At 43.2% G+C, this 27,666-nt stretch overlaps 1 protein-coding gene across 1 annotated transcript in view; it reads right to left on the bottom strand.

Annotated features, from left to right (window-relative positions):
* The window catches only part of LOC111156654 (dystrobrevin binding protein 1), a 125,092-nt gene that overhangs the window by 49,821 nt on the left and 47,605 nt on the right, over positions 1-27,666 (bottom strand). Inside the window, exons 6-7 of the mRNA XM_022517674.1 lie at positions 25,622-25,754; positions 7,527-7,549 (exon numbers count right to left, since the gene is read on the bottom strand). Coding sequence (XP_022373382.1) covers positions 7,527-7,549; positions 25,622-25,754 — 156 coding nt within the window. The remainder of the gene's footprint in view (positions 1-7,526; positions 7,550-25,621; positions 25,755-27,666) is intronic.

Raw genomic sequence — 27,666 nt, forward strand, 5'->3', positions numbered from 1 at the left:
TAAAAAACTGCTGAGAAAAATCAAAAAAGAGCTGAATAAATAGGAACACGGTTCTGGTTCATGGATTGGAAGACTCAATATTAAGACAGCAATTCTCACCCAATTGATCTATAAATTCAACACAATCCCTACCCAAGCCCCAGAATTCTTTTTTTTTTTAAAGAAACTGACACAATGATCCTAAAATTTATATGGAATTTCTAAGGACCTAAAATAACCAAACCAATTTTTAAAAATATCAAAGTTGAGGGACTCGTCCTTCTCAATTTCAAAACTTTTTACAAAGCTGCAGTTATCAAGGCAGTGTGATGCTGGCAAAAGGGAACAAAACTGAGAATCCAGAAATAAACTCTTATATTTATGGCCACTGATTTCCTGCAAAGGTACCAAAGCAATTCAATGCGGGGGGGCGGGGGGGTGGAAGACCGTCTAACCAAAAAACAGTTCTGGGACAAAAAGATATTGTTAAAAAAAAAAAAAAGGAACAAAACAACAAAAACAAAAACAACCTAGACTCTTCCATCCCACAAGCAGAAAAAAATAACTCAAAAGGGATCATGGGAGAGGAAATGGATCACAGACCTAAACGTAAGGGTGAAGGATCTAAGTGCTGGCAAGGAGGAGAGGAACTGGAACCCTCATACAGGCCTGGTGGGGATGGAAAACGTTGCAGGCACTCTGGAAAAGTCACACAGCTTCTTAACAAGTTCAATTTAAACTTATCATATGACCCAGAAACTCCAGCCTTAGCTACACACCCAAGGGAGATGCAAACACATGTCCACACACAGACTGGCACGTGAGAGTTCACAGCATCTCCCACAAGCACCCCAGGCTGGAAGCCGTCCAAATGCCCAACAGCTGGCCAACGCGCGAACGAAACACAATGTATTCGTACACGTAACAGCAACTGGCCAATAAAAAAAGGTCAAAAATCTTAAACTAGGTGAAAGAATGTAGATGCAAAGAGACTACAAATTGTATGGCTGCATTTATAAGATGTCCAGAAAGGGCGAACTGATGGAGACAGACCCTGATTACGGATGGCCTGGGGCCTGGGAGGCAGCCGGTACTCAGTGCGAACGGGCAGAAAGGAACCGCTGTGTGTGACGGAAACGATGCAACACTCGATTGTGGCGACGGCCGTGCAACTCCATGAGTTTAGTAAAAAATCACTGAAATCGCACTTAAAGATGGAGGAACCTTGCTGTACACAAATCAAACCTCAATAAAACTGTTCTCAAAAATCATTTCTCAATCTATTGGATACCAAAACGTTTTGTGAGGTTATGGGGAACGTGCCTGCAAAATGATACTTTTACCAACCTCTCCCCCCAAAAAACAGCCAAATTCACTACCATTCCCTCCCAAATCTGCTTTGGCCAGTATCAGATTTCTTGGTGCATGAAAAACCGTGTGTGTGTAAAGGTTGTAGCCAGAAGTCTAAGAGGAACCCCACGCAGTTACAAGCCTTGTGATTCCACGCACCGTCATGCTCCTATGTCTTTCCAATCTACCACTGCCTTCAATTCAAATCTCTGTAAGTTTTCCAACAAATCTCTTCCTCTAGATTTGCTCTTTCCAATCGGCCTTCTACATGGTATCAGAACACTTGCTCTCTAATGCAAATCATCTGATTCTACGACCCTAATGAAAACCCTTTGCATTCTCCCACTCCCACCCTGTGTCTACCAGCCTCCACAGAACCCTCCTCTAAGCTCCCTTACCATGGTCCTCCACCATGAGTTAAAAACTTTTAACATGTAACCCAGATTTGTATATTTATACATCATATACATGAATTCCTGTACCAGTTTATTATATAATACACACAAAAATTGCAATCTAAAAGGAAGGCCTAAAAAAGAAACGAAGCTCCAGTTTTCTTCTTCCACTGCTATTATTCTGCATAGTCACATCCCTCCTTGGAGACCACTGGCCCAAAGGGAAAAGTCTAAACTCCTCTGTATGACATTTGAGGCTGGGTATCAGTTGCTCCTGCCTACATCTCGATGCATCCCTCACTAGCTCTGCCCCACACACCATATGCTTTAGCTCTAACAAATTATTTGCAGTTCCCTCATTGAACAAGAAGTTAAATCTTGTGTTCTCGAAATAAACATCTCTGCATCCTTGCAATTGTTCTTTCCTCCTTCTGGAATGTCCTTACTGCCCTTTCCGACCTGGTAAGCCCTCCTCATTCAGATCCAGCTCAAGTACCGCCCCTCTCTCTAAACAGTCCATCATTCCTGCTTTAGTGCACTTCTATTATAATATTTTTTATGTTATATTAAATGTATGTTTTTGCCTTTTTATCCTACAAGCTTTACCCCAGGGCTTTAGCCTTGAGGACAGAGGGCAGTTCTATGATCCAACCTGAGTCTCCATCACTTAAATATTGACAAATGGCAGCTGAATAGTTGTACCTTATACATCAAGCTAACCCTTGAATAGAATCAACAAACTCTACCAAGTTTACCATCTACCATACATGAAGACTTACAGCAGGCTGAGGCCTGCCAAGCAGGAAGTATCTATAGCTCACATCTAAGAGTCATCCAAACAAGTGAGACTCCCAGTGGTGTCAGGACTCTCTGACTCGGATAACCTCCACTATTTTATGACTTCTGTTTTTAGCGATCATCACTGGGAACTGTTCTACCTCTAAGATTTCAAACCTCCGTCTTTGGCCACAAGATCTACCTCAACCATTGACGTGTTCTCCATCTTCATGGTGCACAGCAACCCCCAGGCCTCCCAGCTTGCTTATTTTACTGGTCTAGTCAGGCCTCTCCCTGCCAGCCCGAATCCCATGGCCAGGCATTTGAACCATGCTCTCATCAGCTTCCAAGATCACCAAACTGCTGATCTACTCTGTGTGCCTTCCCAAGTCCCAACTCTGTGTTAACCAAAGCATATTTGTTTCAGTTTTTATTTCTACTTCTGGGCCTAGCCCTGCAAAATTCAGACCATCTCACTCTAAATGGATTCTTAAAAAATTGCTTCTTCCCACCGTATCAACTTTTTCCCATTATTACCAGGCATCTTCCCTTCTCTAAGGTTTGGGAAAGAGATGTCTCTGGATCCTGTCCAAGGATAATCCATCTGGATACGACTGCTTTCTGTCTTCTCCAGGATCTTACTCGACTCCTTAATATCCCCGATTTCACCCTCTCCCATGACCTTGACCCTGATTCTATCTCAAGTCACTTTTTCATTTCTTTCTTCTCATTCTTAAAAGAATACTGAGTTCATATCACCCTTGTATGCTAATTTCTTATACACTTCTGATCTGCAATCTGGACTCTCCCTTTACAAATAGCTCCTTCTGCTGCCCAATTACCAATATGACAATCTGTTCACTGTCAAATCCAATGGGACTTCCCCATACCGCATTACTTATATCACTGATAACCACCTCTCCTTTACACTTTCTCCTCTCTGTCCTTCCTTGTTACTAAATTGTCTTAGTCTTCCTCCCATTTCTCTGACCACTCTGGACCTATGTCCTGCATTGGCTTCGCTTTCCATAGCTAAGCCATACTTGTGACCACACTGTATCAGGCTGGCCTTAGCTGGTTTTGCCCACATACTCTCACTATCACTCACTGTGATAGTGATAACTCCTAAATCCTCGCAGGTTTTCACACTGTCAGTCACACATCTGACATGGCTGGGTAATTTTATATTAAGGAGATTACAGTGGACATCCTCTTATATGATACAACTAGATCCCATGTTGGTCATTTAATTTTTTAAGATTTATTATTTATTTGAGAGAGAGAGAGAGAAAGAGAGAGAGAGCACGAGCACTAGTGGGAGGGACAGAAGGACAGAGAGAGGGAGTCTCAAGCAGACCCCATGTTGAGCCTAGAGCCTGACACGGGGCTCGATCTCATGACCCTGGGATCATGACCTGAGTCAAAACCAAGTGTTGGGATGCTCAACCTCCTGCACCACTCAGGCACTCTGTCATTTAATTTTTTAAAAAACAGTTGATACAGGGATCCATTAGTGGCACCTGGGTGGCTCAGTGGGTTAAGCCTCTGCCTTCGGCTTAGGTCATGACCTCAGGGTCCTTGGATTGAGCCCCACATCGGGCTCTCTGCTTAGCAGGGAGCCAGCCTCCCCCTCTCTCTCTGCCTGCCTCTCTGCCTACTTGTGATCTCTGTCTCAGTCAAATAAATAAATAAAATCTTTATAAAAAATATAGGGATCCATTAAAAACACATATACAAACACCTTAATATAAAATATAACCAATACTTTTATTTGTGAGTTTTTTGAGCATAGGTCCACTGACTGAAAATTCTTCCTTAAAGTCTTCCTTAAGCTACCCATACTACCATGAATAAAATTTGCAGTCTATTTTAAAAAGCAGAGCAGGAATTTAAGATGTGTGAAACAATTCACGTATAGAACCCTTCAGGATTTTTCTTATTTTTTCCCAATTCTTTTCTAATTCTGAATTTTGCCTTTTGCAGCAATTTCAAAATCTATTTACCTATACCAAGTCTACCCTAGCTGTCAACTTAGTTTTCTTACAAACAGGTCCCCTTAACACTGAGGTTCTCTCATTTTCTCTGGTATTATTTGAACTGCAGATTTTAACAACAAGCATGGAACTGGAGAGCAAACAACTCGCCCAAGGTAAGCATTCGAGCAAGCAGTGAACTAGAAGGGTCTGGGTGTGCCGGTGAGCAGCCTGTCAGCCGTGAGTACTCAGCATGCTCAGGGCATCAGTTGGTCTATCTTATGGAGAACGACGGTTAGTTTGGTGAATTAATTAAGTGAAGACAGAAAGAGTCTGCGTAGCAAAGCCATGTTAAGTAAGGAATGATGGAGGTTAGAGCAACATCCAATCCAGGGGCACACTCTTTCTAGACTTACACTTTAAAAACCTTGAGAGTGATTTTGAGAGTTATACATGGAATGACTATTTTTAAAATTAAAATGGGAAAGTGATAAATAATACCTAATGAACAAACAGGTCTATTCAAGGCCAATTCCCTATGTCCTTAAGGACTGTGAAAACCTTACTTTACACATGCTTAATAATGGAATTCCTTCCCCACTGAAAATTAAAAATTAAGATTTAGGAAATCCTACTCTCCTTTTCCTATTGTTTAATATCCAAGGGACTATCATTTAAATTTTTTAAAAATGCAATATTCGTGGGGGGTGGGGCTGGGTGGCTCAGTCGTTTAAGCTTCCGACTCTTGATTTCAGCTCAGATCAAGATCTCAGGGTCTTGAGACAGAGCCCCGCGTCAGGCTCTGTGCTGAGCCAGGGAGTCTGCTTAAGATTCTCTTTCTCCCCTGGTCTCTTCACCACTCCCCCCCACCCCCACCTGGCTCTCTCCTTCTCTCTAAAAAAACCCAAAAAACAAAAAACAAAGCAATATTCAGCGAACACAGAGAACCTTCCTGCCGCCAATATTTTAAAAAACAAACAAACAATAGCCAGTATCGATAATGTTTAGAGCCATGCTATCGGTGTCACCCAGGAATGGGGACCTATCCCACTAACATCCATGGAGTACAGAAGGAAGAATCCAGAATGTGGATGATTCTGATCTGTACCACTAACTTTGAGGGTTACTAATTTTGTTTTTGTTCCCCGAAGTTAGCGCTTCATGAACTTAAAAAATAAGCTTCCAAATACAACTACAAAAGTTGAATAAAACAATTAGACCAAGTAACATCTTTTGCCTTCCTGTAACCTATAAGGGAAAACCAAAGACAACACTCATATAGTAAGGAACTGTTACAATTTGTACACTCAAATAGTAAGGAACTGTTATATTTGTAAATTTTTTTCTTTTTTCCTCCACGTTTTTTCTTGGAAGAACAGTTACACTTCTTTTTAATTATGTGCTACGCATGCTTTTGAAATATTGGCAAAACACTCAGGAGGGCAGAATTTTCAAAGAATGTTGGTACTAAAAAATTTTGTTATGATGTAATAATCAGTTTACGGTTTGTTCAAATATGAGAGCTTTCTTTGGCCCGTGGGTGGGCTGGATACACTGTTACAGGCCGTACCATAATTAGGCACGTGTGTATAAACGTAGAAACGTCGGCATAAACTGAATTATTCTCTTGGGTACGATATAACACTATCTAACGTTTTGGAAATGGCTGGTCTCTTCTTTCACTGTGAATATTGTCATACCAAAAAAAAAAAAAAAAAAAGGCCCCAGTACTGAGATGCAAGTGAAGCTGACATTTGCATCATCTGTGTCCCTGCCTGTCTTTCAATATTAACTTGATTGTTCCCTCCCACCCACTAATGTTATATAACATGCTAGCCTACAAGAGAAAGAATGAGATGGAAAAGTACATTTTATGAGGATTTCATTCTTATTTTCAACCATGGATGGAAAATAACATCCATGAGTCCTGCTGCACAAATTGATGAGAAATAATGATAACCACGAGAACACGTTCTATCACACGATACTTAGCATTACCCTCAACAAACCGGCCACGACCTCAGCCACTTTACTGTAACCGTAGTCAGTCAAACAGAAATCTAGCCAAAACAAGCCTGTTCAATTAGAGTCACAGTAGGAATAGACTTTCTACCTTTTATCTTGAAGGTCATTTTCCCAAAATAGCTAAACAGACCGTACGCATAAACAAGTCAGCTGTAAATGATAAACTAGAAAAACGTACTCATTCAGTCAATCTTAGTCAGTGCTAGCTCGTATGTGAAATACAATAAGCATAAAACTGGTTTCATGTGTACTATAAGAGGCAGTAGTTCAGAGCCTCCTAGTTGCTGGGATGAGTCTGTTGGAGAACGCTGCCCTCTCTGTGTACCTGCTCATCCGTAACTGAAAAGCAGCGCGCTAGAAGGGCTCGGATCTGCTGGAGAGTTTGTGGTTTTCTCTATTTTGCACTACTGCTGCGCCATGAGCAGCAAGGGTCAACGTGACCTGGAGTTATTTTTCCAGTGTCCCACCTTCAAAAGTTCCCTAAAATGAAAAGGCAAAATGGGGTGCTTTTGGTATCTCAGGATATAGTTCCCCGAGCTTCTTATTTTACAGATGGAGAGACCGAGCCCGAATAAGGTGAGAGACTTATGCAAAGTTACAAGACAGTGGCAGGGCAGGACCCGGGATGGAACACGTTTTGGAAGGTCAAGTGACCTTCCAAAATCGATCGATCACAGGGGCTCATCTCCCTATCACCATGCCTCTCCACGTGGCCCAGACTGTGCACACGAGAAACCAGAATCTAGTCAAACTGGGATTTGCCAACAACCTCCAAGGTAGGATGAGGCCGTCCTTACGCATTACTTGCCATGATCATCATGAAACTCTCACTTAGGATATGTGTTCCAGCTCAAAGAGGGTATCAAAACCACCGGTGATTAAATAAAACTTACAGAAACAGGATTAAGTAAACTTTTTTTTTGATGTGAACTGATTCGAAGAAAAAGGAATGAGTTCATCATGAGAGAACATCTGACATCAATTAACTCTCATTTACTTTAAAGTGAAGAATTAAACACAGAATTACCTTTGAAGGTTTCGAGTTCCTTCCTGTAGAAGAAAAAAGAAAATGTAAATTTTATTTAAGTATAATTACAGTGTTACATTGGTTTCAGGTGTGCAACATAAGTGAGTCAACAATTCTATACATCGCTCAGTGCTCACCACAATAAATGCCATCACCATCTGTCACAAAACAACATTATTACAATATTATGGACTATATTCCCTATTTCCATCTCTGTGAATTCTTTATTTTATAACTGGAAATTTGTACCTCTTCAACCTCTTTATCTATTTCCCCCCATCCCTCCACTCCCCTCCCCTCTGCCAACAACCAGTTCTCTGTATGTAAGAGTCTGGGGGGGTTTTTTTGTCTCTTAAGAAAATGTAAATTTTAAAATCATCTGTTTCCAATGTAAACTGCTCTTAGATTATAAGACAAATATACTTTAAAAAGCCCTGCTCTTTGATCATAATAAAAATATACTTAAAAAACCCAGAGTGGTATTTCTGGACGTTCCCCTATGCTTTACTGAAATTACCAATAAAATTAGTCTAAAGCAACTATTTTCAGGTTTTTTTTAAGATTTCATTTATTTATTTGACAGACAGAGATCACAAGTAGGCAGAGAGGCAGGCAGAGGGAGAGGAGGAAGCAGGCTCCCTGCTGAGCAGAGAGCTGTGGATGTGGGGCTCGATCCCAGAACCCTGGGATCATGACCTGAGCCAAAGGCAGAGGTTTAACCCACTGAGCCACCCAGGCGTCCCACTATTTTCAGTTTTTCTGCTATTAATTAATGGGTTAAAAAAAATTCAACCAGAATTTAAAGAAAACACTTAGAAAAAATAAAAAGCATTTTAATACCAGCTATGAACCATCTCGTATATATGAGAATCAGTTTATAAAAGCACTTAACAATTTGCTCAATATTAAATAACAGATTTTTAAGATCTTTGGCTAAAAGTCATCCAATATACGAACAGTTATCGCCCCTTTTAAGTGAAAGAGGAAAGCACATATCAAAAGACTGAGGTCCACAGCTCATCCTGACACAGAAGGGCCACGCCTGGAGGACCCGCTCTGAGTTGTCATTTTGTTGGTGTCAATTAAGGATCCCGAGATACCAGGTTTCCCGGGGACATGCACAGCAGCATAAAATAGATGAACAATCATGAAACAGAACATTTTTGACCAAGAAGTCAAAAGAAGTTGTTTTCAGGTTTTTCCTTCGTAATTTTGGAACTGGATTTTCCCTCTCTATTGGTGGTGATAAGAAGTACTGTCGAGGAGGTGAGTTTATTTAGGAAAAGCTTATTATCACACTCAAAATAGGAGACATTTATCTCTTATTTACACTCTAGGTTTTACTAAGCACGGAGGGCTATTCTGAACTCACCAGTCAGTACTCCACACCACTAATTACGATACCCCTCGTGTTCCAAAATAGTCGACTACAATTACCAGCTGGTGGAGGGGACGGGCAATCTGCCTGCTGGAAGGCCAAACACGTAATACTCTTGTCACAGCCAAGGGAAGGCTCTGAAATCAGACAGGCACTTCTCTCCTCTTTTCTGAAAACACCGACTCCTCGTAACAACGCTCCAGAAACATAGCTTATTTTCAATCTCACCTTGAAAAACAAAATGCAATTGTTTCCCTTCAGCCAATAGCCCCACTTCATTCTTGGAAGATTAATTAGGTACAAGTTAAATGCGCCTAAAACTTAACTTTACCTCCTAATAACAGGATGAAACTGAGAATACCTAACTGAGAGGCAACAGGGTCGTCAGAGAGCATCTTACAAAGACACCTTCATGTGCTTCCCACGGATGCCCTCCCAGGAGCAAGTCTCCAAGCCCCCTGCTGGGTGCACGAGATGACAGAGCCCTCAGCTCCATATGAATGAGTAATTCTTTTCTGATGAGAAGCTTCTAGAACGTGTGGCACTGAGCAAAATTCCCAAAAGGCACCTTCTGTTTTAAAAAGCCGGAAATCAAAGAGTCACAATTTCAGAGACGTCTCCCCTACTCCCACCCCCAAATCCCCACAACTAAGAGCCAGACAAACGATCCAGGGTGTTTCACTGCTGGGTGGGGGAAAGTCGCCTCTCACGGGAGGGGCACGCTCGCTTCTCCACCTTCGGGCTGCCCCAGCCCCTCAACGGGAAGGTGCCCACCGAGAAATGGGGAGCAGCCGAGCGGCGCCCCAGGTGTCCTCTATTGATGGAACCCACACCGTTAGTAAAATCTTCGAGAAACTTCCAGAAGGGGAATCGTTCCTGTCCCCACTTCCTAAAAAGGAAGACTGGCCGAAGGGAAGGACAGCCGTCGGGTAAGGGAGAGATTCGTGTCGGGCAACTCTGAGAGGACTAAGAACTCGGTGAAGCAGAGGCACCGACAGGCTGGGAATCTGCAGGTTCTTTGGGTGGATGGCGCGTCTCTGGGGGGTCACGAGCATCTGCAGGTACGGACGACAGGAGAGGAGCGAGGGCCGGGTGTGTCAAGCAGACGCGACAGTGAGCGCGAAGGCACGCAGGTGCAGGTCAGACGATGCAGGTTACAGACCGCCGTGAGAGCGAACACTGGAGAGCCCGGGCTGAACAGAGAGAAAGGTGTGGGAGACGAGGTTAAGAAGGTAGAGGGTTCTGAGTGCCAGGCTAAAAGGATCTGGTTTTATTTTTAGCAGAATCGCAGGAGCAAAGCTGTGCTTTAGGAAGAACGTTCTAGCTGTGATGGACAGATCCACTGGCAAGGGGGAGAATCGAAGCAGGAAGCACTCGGGAAGCTACAGAGGAGTTTGAAGAAGGGCTAATTGCTACCTGGGAAGAGCAGGAAGTGGCAAGGGCGATGGAGAGGAGGAGTCGGGTTTGCAAAATGCCGTGGAGAGGACTCGACAGTCCTGGCAACTGATCCCACCGGGATAAGCAGCGGAAGGGGAGGAGGACATTGACCGCTGAGGGTTCCGGTCCGGACCCCTGGAGGAAGGTGAGTCCATGAGCAATGAACACTCGGAAAGAGGAAAGCAGTGCGGGAGTTCAGTCTGGAATCTGATGAAATAATCCGGTGATGCAGGAAGACACGATGCCCACCCCGCGTCGGCGCCCCGAAAATCCAGCTCCTGCAGATTTCTACTCCCTGACTTCCCAGTCTTGGACGGATTCCAACTTGGCTTCCGGACCCCACCCCCTGCAGAGTCAAGGTCACCAACAATCACATTGCCCCGTGCAATGATCACTCCTCAGGGCTCCTCTGAATCCCTCAGCAGCATTTGACCCAATCGGCAACCCCCCGAGAAAGCTTCCTCGAGCTTTTGCTTTCTTGGATTCTCTTGCTAGCCCTCCGCCTCTCTCTGACCATGACTGCAGTGCTCGCGGCAAGACTGGCTTGGGGCTCTCTCTCCTTCACTTACATTCTCACAAGGCCATTTCAGCCAGCCATGTAGCTCTGAATACCAGCTATATGCTGATTTCTCGAGCTCCGTCTCCTATCTTGATCTCTTCTCTGAGCTCCGGACTCACACACGCCCGCCTGTTTGAGGGGTGCACTCAAGCGGCGTCAGCTTCTCGAACAGCGTGTGCGAGACGGCCTCTTGTTCCCCAGGCGCCTGAGTGTCAGCTACTGGCATTACCAAGTTCCTCAAGTTTGCTTTATCCGTTCCTTCCTTCTTCACTTTCAGTCTGTCAAGAAACCCTGTCACTTCTATCTCAAAACATATCCTGAGTTCATCCATTTCTCCCCATCATAACTGTTACCAGCCTTATACCCATTTTCTTATACTGAAGGTAACCTTTGTTGTGTTCAATTATTCGTTCAACATAAATTTACTGCGTCTTGGACTCTAGGAATAATGCTTGGGTTCGAATGTGCATGTCTCATAACCTCATGGGCCTCCGGTGGGGGAGACAAAGAAGTACGGCGACAATCAGAAATCTTCCCCACAGGTGAGAGCTCCGGTAACGACAGGCTGAGGCTTCTCTAGGAATAAAGAGGAGGGAGCAGCTCGTGCACCTTGGTTTGTAGCAAAGGCTTTCTGGACAGGACTGAGTTTTGAAGGATGATGGGTAACACTTACTGAGGACATGGCAGATGTTTTACTCTTAACCATTATGTCACTCTCTCAGTTAACCAAATGAAAGGCACAGGTTCAGCAGGTGTTTTACGTTCTGGTCACTCTCCAAACTCTATCAGACAAAGAAATGATAACGATCAGTGCGGAACAGTTTTCAAGTTCATCTCTGACACCTAATTGGCGAACTCTCCTCATCTAAATTCCTAGGGTGCTTAACTCTCTCCGTGTTAGAGAACCTCACGTGCTGCCCTGTGATGCGCTTCTTTCCGGACAGACATCATCTCCACAATGACGCTGCCGAGCTCCTGATGTGCAGAAAGCCTGTGTCATCCACCGTGATCATGCACGTGCAGAGTCAGACCCAACCAACGCTCAGAAAAATCAAGGAATGACTAAGATCTGCTTCTTCAAGGAAGCCCTTGCTGTAACTATAGAGAATTTTATTTTCTTTTTAAAGATTTTATTTATTCATTTGAGAGAGAGAGTGAGAGAGACCATGAGCAGTGGGGAGGCGCAGAGGGGAGAAGCAGAGAGCCTGAGCAGGGAGCCCAATGTGGGGCTCGAGCCCAGGACCCTGAGATCATGACCTGAGCTGAAGGCAGAGGCTTAACTGACTGAGACACCCAGGCGCCCTGAGAATTTTATTCTTCATAAAAAAGTCTGGTCACATAGTATCTCATTTGATAACAACTTGTTTGCCACTTTCATTTCCAAAAATTTGAGTCTCTTATTTTTCATAGTTTAATGGCATTTTCAGAAGATCAAATAAGTAGAAAGAACTGAAATACTCTCTTACGTTTTACCATATTTTAAAATTTACTCGGTTCAGCAACTGCCTTTACAAAATTCAGCATAATGAACCCTGAAACTAAAACATTCAACAAATAACACCAGACGCAAAATCTAATAATATTTCCAAAGGATGGAAGTGCTATGTAATCATCTTCTCTACAGGGGTTGAGTTACAAGGGCAGAATAAAAAGAACAAAAACATCATACTAATAAATAAGTCTGTGGAATGTTCCAGAAAGTGTCTTAAATCTGTATATGGATAGAAATGAACTACATCAGACTCGCGGATGCAAACCTAACAGACTGGAACCACCGGATGACTGTGTCCATAAAGACAAGCACCTCAGGGATGGAGCACACTGCCAACACTAACGGCTTCCCCGAGGACGAATCTGGGACCGGAAGCTAACGCAACGATGCTGTGTGACCAGCCACCACATTCAAAAAGCCAAACTGCAACAGCAACTCTAATGTTTTTCTTCACATTTGAAAATATTCAGGGGATTTTTTTTTTTTTTTTTTTTTTTTTAAGAATGATCAGGAGTATTTTTTGGTTAGAACAGACTTGAAGGGCATTCCCTTTGTTATGGCGGATGGACGGAATCTGTCACCGTGACTAACTGTTCACGGGAAAGATCTCACGCGACCTCTTTCAAAATGACCCACCTACCACTCATCATCAAATCTGTCGTTCCCCGCACCCTACAGTCACGAAAACGCGTATCCTTACAGGCTTGGTGGCTTTGGGGTTGACAGGACAGAAGGTGGGGATGGGGAGGGGGGTGGGGAGGGAGAGCTGGCCTTCTAGCTTGCGGTGAATTTTCTCAAAACCATCTGTATCTTTGTAATCCCTGTTGTCATGTACTCCTTACACAGATCATGCCCAGGGGATGTGTTGCAGAACAAAACAGTTTTTAACATTATCTGTAAAATGAAACCTTTTAAAAAGCAGCTAGTTCAAAAAAAAAAAAAAAAAAGCTGCACTAAGGCCGTATTTATAATGCTTTTAACGCCAGTTTCATATATTTCTACTTTGGGAGAGTACAGCCTAAAAAGAAAAATAATGAAATGATAGGATCCTAGAACACTGGCCTTTAAAATGGAAAAGAATCTGGACAATATGGTAACAAGGATTTGGAACTTTAAAAAATGCCCTTCCCTCCAAAGAGAATGAAGGTTTAGGAAATCAGCTGGTTGGTGGCAACTAAGTTACGTACAGATTAAATTCCCTCCAAACTTGCAAGATTACTTCCCCAGGCCTGTTTTCCATGCAGACCTCTCTGAGTTGGAGAGGGACGCCTGTGGTTGAAGCAGGATATGAAGGATGAAGGATGAGATAGGAGCAAGGACTATTCACTGAGTTCTTACCACATAACACCTACCCAGTGAAGAAAAAGGGGCTTACGGATCAAAGCCTACCCCGTTAATAAGAGACAGGACTGGGAACACAATCTGCGCCCCTCTCAGACTCCAAGCGTGTGCGATCTGTGGCACCCAGAACATAGTTCAAAGGCACACACCCTCTGTAAATGCAAGCTGTGACCCACCTGAGAGTTCAGCCCCACCAGAAAGTACTTAAAGTAAACCCTCTAGTCTACTGGATACAAGTCATGTATATAAAACCCAGACGCACCCCCACATTTTGGGGCCACATCCGGGTCCACTCATCTCTGTGAAAGCACATTCCTTTTTAGGAAATCGATGAAACTAAAATTGAAAGCCATCATCACTGATGTGAACCTAAAGTGAAAACCTAGCATGCCCTTGAAGATGTCTCGTGAGTTTCACAAGGCCTGTTAAACATGTTTATTCTCACTGATGTACTGAAAAGTGTCCAGTTACTAAGCCATGGTAGCTAATTTCTAAATTTTGAAATAAGTGAAAGAATTCTAATACTTTTGCATTAATGATTTTTTTTAAATTCAGGATTTTTAATTGGCCATCCAGTTTCCTAAAAAAGCCCACTCTACCATTCATTACGACCAAGGCAGTGGTCTGCTGTTTCTCAGCATCATACAACCACGTGATGCCGCCTGAAACCCGACGTCCCCACAGGTGTGGTGAACGTGTGGTTGATGGGGTAGAAGGTAGATTAAAGGAAAAAATCATGCATCCCACATTCAGACGTGTCCGTGATCCAGTGGTACCACTATGGAAAAACCCTGCTTGCTCATTTTTATAATTAGCAGTCACGAGAGCTGAAGTGATCAGAGCTCTGAGAGAAGCAAGATGGTCTTCCTACGCCCCAGCATCCCACCCCAGAGTGTGGACAGCTCTGTGGGGCGCTGATATAATATAAAGGGTACGGACAGACTTGGAAGTCTGAGAGACACTGGTCTGGTGCCGCATTGCCACTTCCTGGCTCTGCAGCTGCTGGTGAATTAATCTCCCCGGTCCGATTTTCCTCGCTGGTAACAAGGAGAGCACGCCCCCTCAGACAGTCATTAGGAGAATTCTCTTGAGTTAATTTAGACTACGGTTTTGAAGCACAGTACCTGGCACACAGTAAATGCTAAATAAATGTTACTGTTACCTAAGTAACGGTTAGAAGTGTTAATCATAACTGTATTTTAGGGGGAAAAAAAAAAGCAATGACAGTAACATAAGTGGTTGGAGGGACACGATTACCGACGGGAAGACTAATGAGGGGGCTGTCACCGGAACTGAGGCTGCACACGACTGATCTGGAAAGGACCAGTGAGGACAGAAAGGCAAGAACAGATTCAAGAATATGGGACTGGCCTGGACTAGGAACTGAGCAGAGATGGCAGGGTGGGGGAAAGGCATTATGACGACTCCCAAGTTTGTGGAATGGGTAGATCTGTAGATGGCGGTACCTTACTGAGACAAGAAAAGGTCAAGTGTGGCTGTGGAGTATAATTTGGGGCAGACGTCGGTTGAGATGTCCAAGTAAGGCTGTCCAGATGGCAGCTGATTCTGCAGGCAGAAGAGAGACCCGAACCGAAGACAGTGATTTGATCGTGGTCACCACATAGGGGGTGGGTGAGCCAAGGAGAGGGCAGGACTACTGGGGGAGGCTATGCAGAATGGGAGGAGGCGACAGTCAAGAGAATACCAACATTCAAGCGCCTCTGAAGGAAACTGAAAGCATGCTAGTATCGTAGAAATCAAGAATGGACAGCTTCAAGAAGTCAGATAAATGGGGATTTATATGTCAATAGACTTGGTTCCCTAAAAACTAAGGAAAAAAAATACAAATATTCAAAGTACATCATAGATTGTGTCTCTATTATGGTCTTCACGTTATACAATGTTTATTCAATTTTCTTTCTCTACCAATATTTTGACTTTAGTGTGCCAAGCATCTTGTCCATTCATTTGAATGAATGAATGAATCTTTTTAAAAGTTTGCTTATAGGGTAAATATTGTTTGAACTTTCCTTGAGTCGGTCCAATATTTATTTTATAATTTTACGGGATGCTTTGTTTTTAAAACCATGTAAAAGCACAGAATACTGGTAGCAAGCGATAAATTCTCATCTGAGTTCATCCTTGAGAGTTATGTATTATCAGCTTCTATTTTCTCCTCCTCTAAGAAGTAATGTGCTGTTTACTATGACAGTAATGCACTTCTCTGCCATCAGTATAACGAGAAGAATTCATCATGAACAAAACATGCCATGGAACTTCCAGAGAGAAAGGAAAGCGTTGCTCACTTTGGGGGAGAATGTCCTTCTTTGAAATCCAGGATCAAACCTCTAAGTAACGGTTCCAGTAGCTAACGACTGAATGTCCTCTGAAACACGGACGGTGCCAATTTTCTGAGCCAGAACGAAGACCAGAAATGGCAGAACGCAGGTAGGAAGCGAGACCACAGAGAGATGGGGCCAATATAGCCACGCTAGAGCGCACCGCCCTGGAGGAACGCGTGTGGGAGAGGAGGAGCACTCCCTTTCTTGTTGCTGCCTTTGCGCTGATTTTTCCGACCACTGACCGCAGGGCGAGCAGGTAGGACAGGCTGCTGAGCAGGTCTCTGCCTGTCCCGTCTCGAGAATCCACCAAGAATGTCAGAGGAGCAAAGCAGAGGGTAGCACCATGTTTTAGCCATGCTCACCTGAAGACTACAGTAACCGGCTGCCTACTTTTGAAAGCATCTTGGAAAAAAGAGTAACGAACGAGGAGACGCAACAAATTCCAAAACGGTATCAGGCCATGTCAGATGTAAATTACGATCCCGAATTTAACAAGCTAATTCTAGAACACTGACAGTTATTACATGCTCTGTAAATGACTACGCAGAAGCTATAACCAATCTATCTTCAGAAAAAGGATAATCTTTTTTTTTGGTAAACCCAGGATAATCATAATTATGTTTGCCCGAATTTCAGTAAACCTTTCTCAAGGTTGCTATATTTTTAAGTCTTGACCACTTTCAAATGCAAATATATATTTTAAGTGTTTACTGTCTCTGTCAAAGCAAACATCTTGATGAGCATACAGAACTACATTTACACAACTGGGAGAAAAAGTTTGGGAAAAGAGTACCGTAAACCAATCAGAGAAATATTATTTTTAAAGCAGCAAGACAGAACATGAGTTTTTAATGTTGATGGCAAACAGATACTCGTTCAAAATAAAGCTTGAAGAACTTAATTATCAGTCCTGAACTATATTTACTGTCAACCCGAGGATCTAATAACCTGTGAAAATATTCTAGCTACATCTGTTCTTGTGACTATGTATAAAGTCTGAAACTGTCAAGATTTATTCTCTGACACTTCAGAATAGGAATCTGTTGGGTTCCTCGCCAACTCATAAGCTTAGGTTTCATTTTGAAAGGAGATGTAAGATCTGATTACAAATTCATGAACCCCATAAATTCACAGCCTCCTAGCAAGAGGTCACTGGCTTAGCAGGTGTGATTACTATAGCGTAATAAATACAATAATTTACTATCAGTTAACCACCTGGGAACCACCTAAAACTAGCATCTAATAGGGAAGGAGGAAGTAAAATGTAGAAAAATGGAGAGACAGGTTTGGGCCTTTTTTCATCTTCCATGTGTCCACTTAATATTTTGAACTTAGAGAGTAGTTTCAATAACTGGTTTTAGTGTTCTTGTCTGCTAATGCTAACACCCGTACCAGTTCTGAGTTGCTTTTGATTGACTAGTTATCTCCCTGTTTGCTGAGTAATCTTTAATCAGATGCTACACATCGTGATTTATCTTTTGGGTGCTAGATATTCAGGTCCTCCTCCTACAAATATTCTTGAGCTCTGTTTTGGGAGTTAATTTCCTTGGAAACAATCTGGTCCTTTGGATGACTGCTTTCATGATTTGTTAAACAGGTCTGGAGCAGGACTCGTCTGGGGGCTAATTATACCCCCTACTGAGAGAACACTTTCCTGAGTGCTCTTCCCAGCGTCCCATGAATTACAACATTTTCCAGGAGGGCTGTTGAGAACAGGCACAGCGTAATAACAGCAACTGTTAGCTTTGCCTTTTCACCCCTCCTGCCTCTAGGAGTCTCCTCACATGCATTAGGAACACGCTGCTGGATATTCAAGGGGAACCCTTGGCGGATTTCCGGGATCCTCTCTGTGCAGCTCTCTCCTCTCCGGCACCGTGTCCTATAAACACTGGCTGCCTCGGACTCCCGGACTCCCAGCTCTGTTTCTTCGACTCAGAATGTGCCAGGCTCTTCCTGGGTCCCCCGTCCTGCTCTGTAGCCTGGAAACTCTCTCGAGGCAGAATGAAGGGGCAAGAGGAGGTCTCACTGCACCTGTTTCCTGTCCATCAAGGATCACTTCTCTTCTTTGCCTCATGTCCAGGGTCTTAAGAAGCATTGTTTTGTCTGGTTTTTGGCTGTATCAGGTGGGAAAGTAAATCTGGTCCCTAATACTCCATCTTGGGTAGATAGTCCACGCCCTTTTTGTCAGAGCACTACCTGAGGGAATGTCCTCCTGATCCACTTTCCATTCCGAACCAGACTCTGCCGCAAAACCTCAGAAACTGGTTGTCCACCTTCTGCCCAACTCCTCTGGATGAGGTACTTCGGACCTTCTCTGGTTCCAGAACAATCTTCACCCTGTAGAATGCCACGGGTTTCCTCTGTTCTATTCTCAGCAAAGTGCTACACTCCTGCCAAGCCTCCCACCACCACCATCCCCAACTTTCAGGTATGGGAAGTACAGCTCAGACCTGAGACCCACTCCTTTTCTAGATTAGTTTGGATGGTCATTTCTGGAAGCTCAGGAGTTTGGCAGATTATTCTCTGAAACATAAACTGGTCAACTTCTACTAAAGGTATGTCGTACCATCTCAGATAAATCTCTTACACTCAGCTTTGAAGATTTCTGAAACTTCGTCTGCAGTCTACGTGTTACCAAATAACAGAGAGAGAGCACAGTTTCTTAGCATTACCCATGACACAGAAAGTAAAAGGAGTAACTTTCTCAAGATCTGCGTGATCACTAGACCTCAACAGAAGCAGTGACCCTCCCCAACCCGACCCAACAAGAGTTTCTGAGAGATAACAACCCAGTTCCAAAGTCTGAACCAGTGAAAAATGTTTTAGTATGCCGCTGAGCAGATTTCAAGGCCAACAGAGGACTGTGAAAATTATGAGTCATTTATAATTAAGTGGAATCACTAAAATCACTGTCTTCTTCAAGATGTAGCTATTTTCAGAGAAATTCTGACAGTATGCTGCATGCTGAAGAAAACAAAGGATCCCAAAATTTGGAAATAAGAAATATTTTAATAAAGTTACACACTTATGTATGGTTTTAAGGATAATTATTGTGAAAGAATCTTAGTAAGCATGCTAAGGAACATAATGGTGGAAAGATGAAAAATTCAGAAGGCTGGAATTCTCCACTTCTCCATTCTCTAACAGTGCTCATGATTCAGTTTTTGTTTTTTTAAGATTTTATTTATTTATTTGACAGAGAGAGAGAGAGAGCAAGCAGGGGGAGCAGCAGGCAGAGGCAGAGGGAGAAGCAGGCTCCCCACTGAGCAGGGAGCCCGATGCAGGGCTCGATCCCAGGACCCTGGGATCATGACCTGAGCCATGGCAGATGCTTCACCAACTGGTGGTGGTTCACCAAGCACCCAGGTGCCCCACGACTCAGGCTTTTTGTCCCTCTTCTTCCTTCTGCGTGGAACTGTGTAATGCTAGATCCTTACACGGCTGCCCTCCCATTCAGGTCCTGGTTCTTGTGGACCTTCTCAGAAGTCCCTTCCCCGCTCACCCTGATGACAGCACCTTCCCCCACCACCTTACCACGAGAACATTATCCTGTGTTATTTTCTTCAAATCCTACATAATCACCAGAAATTATACTTTATTACAGGGGCGCCTGCGTGGCACAGTCAGCTAAACATCCGACTCTTGGTTTGGCTCAGGTCATGCTATCAGGGTCATGAGGTCGGGCTCTATACCCAGTGTGAATTCTGCTTGGGATCCTCTCTCTCCCTCTGCCCCCCTACTCGTTCTCTCTAAAATAAGTGAATAAATCTTAAAAAAGAAAGAAAAGAAATTATACTTTGTTACACATCTGTAACCCCCCCCCCACCAAATACCATGACTAATTCCAAATCTCAGGTCCATTCTTCTGTTAGCGATAGACAGACATGTGAATGGTTTGAAGTTCTTTATTTTGGCTCATGTACAAAATACTGACTCTTGTCAACTATCCTCAAATAAAAAAAAGAAAACAAAAACAAAATATTAACTCTTCTTATCTGATGAAAAGTATTTATTTCCTATTGCCAGGAATCCATGAGTTAGGCATGTACGGCTAATGCATCTTCTGAATTATCTGACGTCTCAGCCACAAAATCAAGAGTCAGATGCTTGGTGTATCAAGTGAGGCTCAGTTCATGAAGCCTCTGCCTTCAGCTCAGGTCATGATCTCAGGGTCCTGGGATCCAGTCCCGAGTTGGGCTCCCTGCTCAACGGGGTGTCTGCCTCTCCAGCTCCCTCTTCCCCTCCTTCCTGCTTCTTTTCTCTCAAATAAATAAATATATAAATCTCAAGGGGGGGAAAAAGTCGGACACTTAACCAACTGAGCCATCCAGGTGCCCCAGTGTGCAGACATTTTAAAACACCCCCCCACACACACACACTCCCTAGCCAATCTTTTGTTATCTTCTTTAGAGCAAGAAAAGTCATAGTTCAGATTGTAGGGCATCTTGTTAAAAAGGAAGGAGGTTTATTTTTAAGCAAGTCTTTCCTGTGCAATCAAATAATTTGGGGAACCAGTATTTGAAAATTTTTCAGATGGTGTTATACGGAGAATACCAAGTCATGGCATTTTAACATGTATTATACACAGACTGGTTGGGAACAAGCAAGCTGTGAGGGGCTGGGTCAAACAAATTTCTTTACTACAGGAATTCCCAGCACTCTGAAGGCACTGACATGTCCTACAAAACTCCCCGAGGCAAATATAGGACGGAGTGCTTCTGGAACTTATGTGATCGTGGAAGGTTTTGTCAGTGGCAATCTTCTCAGTCTAGAGTATTTTTTTTTTTTTTTAAAGATTTTATTTATTTATCAGAGAGCGAGAGCACGAGCAGGCAGAGGCAGAGAGAGAAGCAGGCTCTCCACTGAGCAATGAGCCCAAAGCGGGACTCGATCCCAGGACCCTGGGATCATGACCCCGAGCCAAAGGCAGCAGCTTAACAGACTGAGCCACCCAGGCGTCCTTCTAGAGTGTTTTTAAATTCAGTTTCTGTATTTATCAAAATGACACACGTACATTCCTTAAGTCAACTAGTGCCCACAGGCTTTATCCATGAGGAGGATCAGAGTTCCCTGCCCCAGCTCTCTCCACCTTCCTGTCCTGCTTTTCACAAGAAACAACACTCCATTCTTTTGGCTATTTCTGGTATTTACTTCCATTTTTTCTAAACAATATGCCAACAGCGATATTCATTTTTTTTCTATTTTAAATATCACATATTGATCTCCTGCTGTGGAAGCCTGAGGGTGAGCTTTCTTCAATCCCTCCCTCATGGTCTGAAAGCTTCTCCATCTTTCCAGTAAGTTATATCAGAATTGCAGCCTAACTCCACATTAGGTATTACAGAGTTCTATAAATACTGTCTGTAATGGAGTCATACGGTGTTTTATTTCTCTTCTGGTAAAACTGTGTTCTCCCTTAATGTTAACAGTTGCCTTGTTTGGCCCGTTTTACCTATCACTAAAGACTTGCCATCAGAGCTTAAAAAACTCTCAATATGATCAAGCTTATCAAACAACCCATTAGTTTCATTTTTTTCCCTTGAACATTGCTCTTGGAATCCTCCAGAAGGTCTTCCTTCTCCAGTCTGGATCGCTCACCAGGCCTCTTCAGACTTCTCTTTGCCATCCCGCTGAGCATTCCCGTTGTTTCTCTTTCGAACTCGTTGGATCCTCACTGCAATTCATGTCTCTTCTGTGTCCGTTCTTCCTTCTCCCTGGTTTATTCCCTTGTCGGTATAGCATATCCTCCCACAGCTTCCTGCTACGGTATGTGCATGAGCGAAATCGGAGCCCCTGTACACCTGGAAACGACCATTTCCTCCCACTTGATGAAAATGTTGCTCAGCAAATGTAAAGTGAAAAATCACTCTCCAGCTCTAGAACCATTCTCAAGTTCCTTTTGATTCCTGATCCTTAATATGAGGATTTTTCTGAAGACTCTTATGACCTCTATTCCTAGTGTAGTGAAATTTATAAAAATATGCATTGACAATGGATTTTTCCCACTCATTTTGTCAGGTACTTGGTGGGCCCTTTCAACCTTATTCATATCATTCAGTTCTGAACAGTTATCTTGTGTTAGTTCTTTAATAAATTTGCCTTTCTCCCCCTTTCTTTCTGAAGCTTCTAGTAGTCAGATATGGGACTCAGGAATGAATTCTGTAATTTTCTCAACATTCTTAGCTTTTCTTATCTTTGTGCTTTCTTACATAGAGGCCAAACCTGATCTCCCAATACTTCAGCTGAAGTTTACTACTTCTGCTGTCATGTTTTATTTTTGAGAGCTCTTTCTTGTCTCTTACTATTCCTTTTCTGTAGCATCCTGTTCATGTCTCATAAATGCAAAATGGTCTCTTAGAAGGTGGCATCGTATACCTGAGGCTATTAACTATGATTTCTGTTTGTAAGTTTCCTTTTGTTCCCCTTACAGTCTCTCATTTGTCTGGGTGCTTTTTAAAATTATTATTAGTTTGTTTATTTTCTATTTATTTTGGCCCCTTTCACTCTGGAAGCTTTCCTCCATTGGCTATTACTCCCCAGCTACCCCTTCCTATTTAAGAGTGAGGCACCATGAAGCTGATTAGAAATCACACACACCAGTGTGGAGCTCAGCATGGGGGCAGGGTGCTACGAAGCAGACCCCGCTCTTTCATCACAGCACTCCCCCAAAGGTCCATATGGGCAGGTCTTTTCTCTCGGGCTACGCAATTTCACAGATGAGCCCTCCAATAATCTGCACAGGGGGTGTAAGCCTGGCTGTCAGACTTCTGCGAGCCAGTGAGGACAGAGGCCAAAATAGCCCTACTGTGTGATACGCAGACTCTCACTGAACCCCGCTGTTTTCAATATTCAGTTAACCATTAAACGACACAGGTTTGAATGGCATGGGTCTGTGTATCCACAGATTTTTCTTTGATAAATACAGTATAATACTATAAATGTATTTTCCCCTATGATTTTCTTAGTAATATTTTTTCTGTAGCTTATTGTAAGATTATAGCATATAGTACATGAAATATACAAAGTATGTGTTGATCAACTGTTTACGTTATTGGTAAGGCTTAGCGACCAAGTTGGTAACCAACAGAGCCAGGACTTGGGTCTTTTGAGTTTAAAGACACACTCTTTCTACTACATAATTCTATCTCTTAAAAGACAAATGCTGTGTCATTTCAATTACGTGAAACATATTAAGACCCATTCAGTATATTTTGACTTTCACTTAAATTACAGGCAGTGCTGCTCTCCAAATACTAAAATTAATTTTCATTTTATAACCTATAAATTATAATGCATTAATTAAAATACATTTAAACCACTGGGTGAAAGTGAAGAAAAGAAAGATATAAAACCTCATAGTTCCAAATCTTGTTACTCTTTTCTATCTAATCAGGTTATAAAAATCTGAAATTTAATTTTACATACTAAAGTACCAGATACCCTTTTTCAATAATCAATATTAACACATATGGAATAGAAAAACCACGATACTCATACGATTCCGGTGTTCATTAGTGGAACAACGTAACTGGTACAAATACGGAATACCCCTCAGTCCAGCTGTACACATTCTCATACAAGTCAGCCAGTGCGGGCCAAGTGACACAGCATTCACCCCGTGCTGAGCACTATTCTTAGCACGTTACCAACCGAATCTTAACATAACCCTACGAAGTCCTGTATTATCTCCATTTTACAGATGAGGAAACCATGTAACTTCTAGGGTTCACAAGACTTCTACACATGGTGCCCGATTTCCTGCAAAAGTTTCCTTTCAAAATTCTAAGCCTTCCTATTATGCTCCTTGAAACCTACTGTTTTATAAATAAACTTCTTTACATGATTAACACTTTGACAACAGACTATTTCCCTACTTTTTCATTTAAAATTACAGACAAGCCAAACCATCTCTAACTTGACCATCTCGAACTCTGGTAACTTGGATTCTTCTCTTCTCTTCTGGAGAGAAAGTTCATCTCTCATGCCCCATGATTGAGTCTGAAAGTCCCTGGGTCCCAGCGCTCACCCACTCATTCAAAAGTCCTATCTGTGAAAAAGACTCCATTCTTAAGGCTGCCACATACCCTCCTGTAATCTCTGTAGGCAAATGCAATTTACAGAAAGCACCTCCAGAAAAATTCATATACTTATAAACTTCCCCAAGCAATTTTATCCACAGCCCCCGTGGGGCTCCTTTCGAAGCTCTTCCATGTACAGCCTGCCCACCACCCCATCTCACCCCCACCTGCTATCTCTTAAAAGGTCTCTCCCTGAACTGCCCGTGACAGAACTGCCTGGAAGACTTGTCTACAGCAAAACCATTGGAATTAACTTGTCAATTGGGGCTGTCCAAGGATGGAGCCCAGGAGTTTGCATTTGAAACACTGCCCAGGTGATTCTTCTGGCTCATTAACATCTAAAACCCAACCCTAGGAACACATGGACCTGACCAAAAATTTCAGAATACTCAGTTTCATCTCCGCCCCATCCCTTGGCATTATTCTAGAAAACTATGATGTCAGTGTGATCGTCTATAATACCCACATATTAGCTTCGCTTTTTTTTTTTGAACCTCCTGTATGCCAGTGATCAGCACTTCCTGCCCATGTCAACAACCCACTCCTCCTTTACCGCTACACCCTGGATCCAGAACAACTCAATTTGCCAATAATCTTAAAACCCACAGGGTACTCTGCCCCGCTGATCTTTCTTCCTCTCCCTCCAAATCTGTTCTTAGCCCTAAGCCCGACTCCAATCGCACAACTTCTGCTTTCTTGCACCTATCACAGACAGCCCCCCTCTCGGCTCTACTCCCTGCTCTGTGCAGGGCAGACCCTGGACCGTCTCAGCACCCTCATCAGCTACCAGGGACCCCCCGAGCCTGCCCAAGGTGGCACTGTATGAACTGGGATGCTACAGCTGGTCCCATAAGCTGTCTACCCTCGGGATTCTCTTCTGCATCAAGTTCCTATCAGCCCCATGACAATGGTCATGAGTATAACTAATACTTACAGAGCTGACTGGGCCTGATGGCTCTTACCTCATCTAATGCTCACAACTCTAGGAAGTGGGTACAGTATCATCCTCACTATCAGCCAGAGACACACTGAGGCTAAGAGAGATCAAGTAATCGCATAAGGCCTCACAACCAGCGTGTGACAAAGCTGAGCTTCAAACCTACAAGCCTCTTTCCCCAACCTGGGCTCAGGTTCCTTTTCTTCCTGCTCTAATAATAAAGGAGGAGAAAGGAAAGAAAAGGGAAAAAGCGGCTCAGGATATGCCACTTGGGGAGGAAATGAGGCCAGGGCTCGTGCAGAATTTTTGGGAGAGCTCCGCCTGTTGTTCTGCTCCCCTCCAGCTTTGATCCCAGCCTCATCTCCATAAAATGGCAACACACAGTGGTACCAAACCACGTATGTATATAAAGGGCATATTCTGGAAAGCTTACAAATGAGCTTTACATGTTGCAACCTTTGTCTTTTATTGGCCCGAACTTATAAAGAAGAACATGTAAATGAATACTGCTGACCAATTTTTCAAACTCACCTCTTATTTTTCTTGTAATTTTCCAGCTGTTGGGACTGCATATGTTTGTATCTTTCCAATTCACACTGTCCACATAAATCCTCCAGATTCAGCAAGTGGTTTTCGACTTCCTCAAAGCTAGCCTCTAAATGAGCTGGAAGTGCAGAAGGTCCAAAAAAAAAAATAGAAAACAAACGTAAAAAGTCAGAATCTTCGATCACAGAGGAAAAAAAACATGTCCAAAAGTTACAAAGTTTAAAATGTTGAAACTGTCTTTAGTATTCTTCATTAAGCTTTCTTTTTTTTTTTTTTTTTAAAGATTTTATTTATTAGAGAGAGAGAGAGATCACAACTAGGCAGAGAGGCAGGCAGACAGAGAGGAAGGGAAGCAGGCTTCCCACTGAGCAGAGACCCTGATGCAGGACTTGATCCCAGGACCCTGAGATCATGACCTGAGCCAAAGCCAGAGGCTTTAACCTGCTGAGCCACCCAGGCGCCCCTTCATTAAGCTTTCTTGAAGCAAAATAAAATATATTGACCATCTTTAAAATGTACCTAAAATTATCTTGACTTTATTTTTACATTTCAAGCATTTGCAAATGTAATCTTCCAAAATACCATAAATATTCTATTAACCAGGGTGATGAGGAAACAGAGCATCGTGATTCATCTAATGTGATATCCTAATGATCCCATAAACCACATGTGAATAATCAATTTTCAAAGGAGAATATAGCAAATTATAATTAACACAAATTATACCAAACATAATTTAAAATTTGAGATTCCAAGTGACTTGAGCAGGGCGTTTGTTTTGCCCTGGCAAATGGTCCACGGCGATCGTCACATGTCGCTGCCAAGCTGCACAGACCTGGTAAGCCCAGGGCACAGGCTGGTGGGCAAGAGCCTCAGCTCTGCTCACCAGACCACTAAGGTGTCTGCTGTGTCTCTAGGCCACAGAGCTTGGCAGCTTTACTGGAACATGGAGGTCATGTTCCAGTAAAAGCCTTCATTTAAAAAGATCCCAGACCAAAGCCTGCAGAAATTAATTCAGCGCTTTGCCCAAGGTCACCTAGCGACTGAAGGGCAACTGGGAATCAAAACCAAGTCCGTCCTGTGCTACAACAATTTCTGAATTGATCGGGTGCTCGGGGAACGAGGACTTCCTAGTTGTAGAAGTGATGGCTGGTTGTTTCCTCCAACAGGAGAGAAGTTTCAGAGGTCGAAGATTTTAGAGAACTCCAACAGCACTGTGCCCATTGGCCAAACACCCTGTGTGCCAGACACTGGATACAGAGATGAAAAAGACAGTCCTTGTGCCAAAGAGCTGAAAGGAGGAGAGACGCATTTCAACGACACCATGTCCTGGCAGAGTGAGGCATACAGAGCTCGGGAAACTCGGAGTGGCGCCTAACACAGAGGAGGGAGGTGAGGGGAAGGTCCAGCAAGAGAAGGACCCTCGAATCTGGAAGTCACAGCCACCCAGCGGGGAAGGGATGGGGCAGCAGGGAAGGAGCAAGCTAGCTGTGTGGACTTCCAGTCTCGCTTTCACACAAACAGATAATGAAATCACGGCGCATCTAATTCCTTCATGTGTCCGCTGGATTTCCGCAGGACCGCCCAAAGCAGCTTTTGTAGCATCGGGATTAGACACAAACTCCACAAATTTCAACGTGCAGTTTTACGGTTATTAAGATGCAAATTTTGGCCTGTTTGTAACCTGTGATCCAAAGATCTGTCTAAATATCCAGGCTACCTATCCAACCTCCCTCTTCTGTTTGGTAGAACTTAGGGTTTAAAGACAGGGATTTGGGGGAAAATAAAATTTTACTGAAAAGGGAAAGCGTGATGACAGTTTAGTACTCCCAGATGTTGACAGGTCACCGTAAGTAAACCTGTACGAGGGCTGCAAAGGGCTGACCGTCACGCAGTTCATAGCAGTTTTGAATCTATCTTCCGGGGCCACAAAAGACTTACTATATGTGAGACGTGATCATGGAAAGCCTAACCCAAAACCATATGCAAAATCTAAATTTCAGTCCACGAGGAATTAAATCCAAGTTTTT

Source organism: Enhydra lutris, unplaced genomic scaffold (assembly GCF_002288905.1).
Source record: "Enhydra lutris kenyoni isolate GAN:26980312 unplaced genomic scaffold, ASM228890v2 scaffoldscaffold48, whole genome shotgun sequence".
In the NCBI taxonomy this organism is placed as follows: Eukaryota; Metazoa; Chordata; class Mammalia; order Carnivora; family Mustelidae; genus Enhydra; species Enhydra lutris.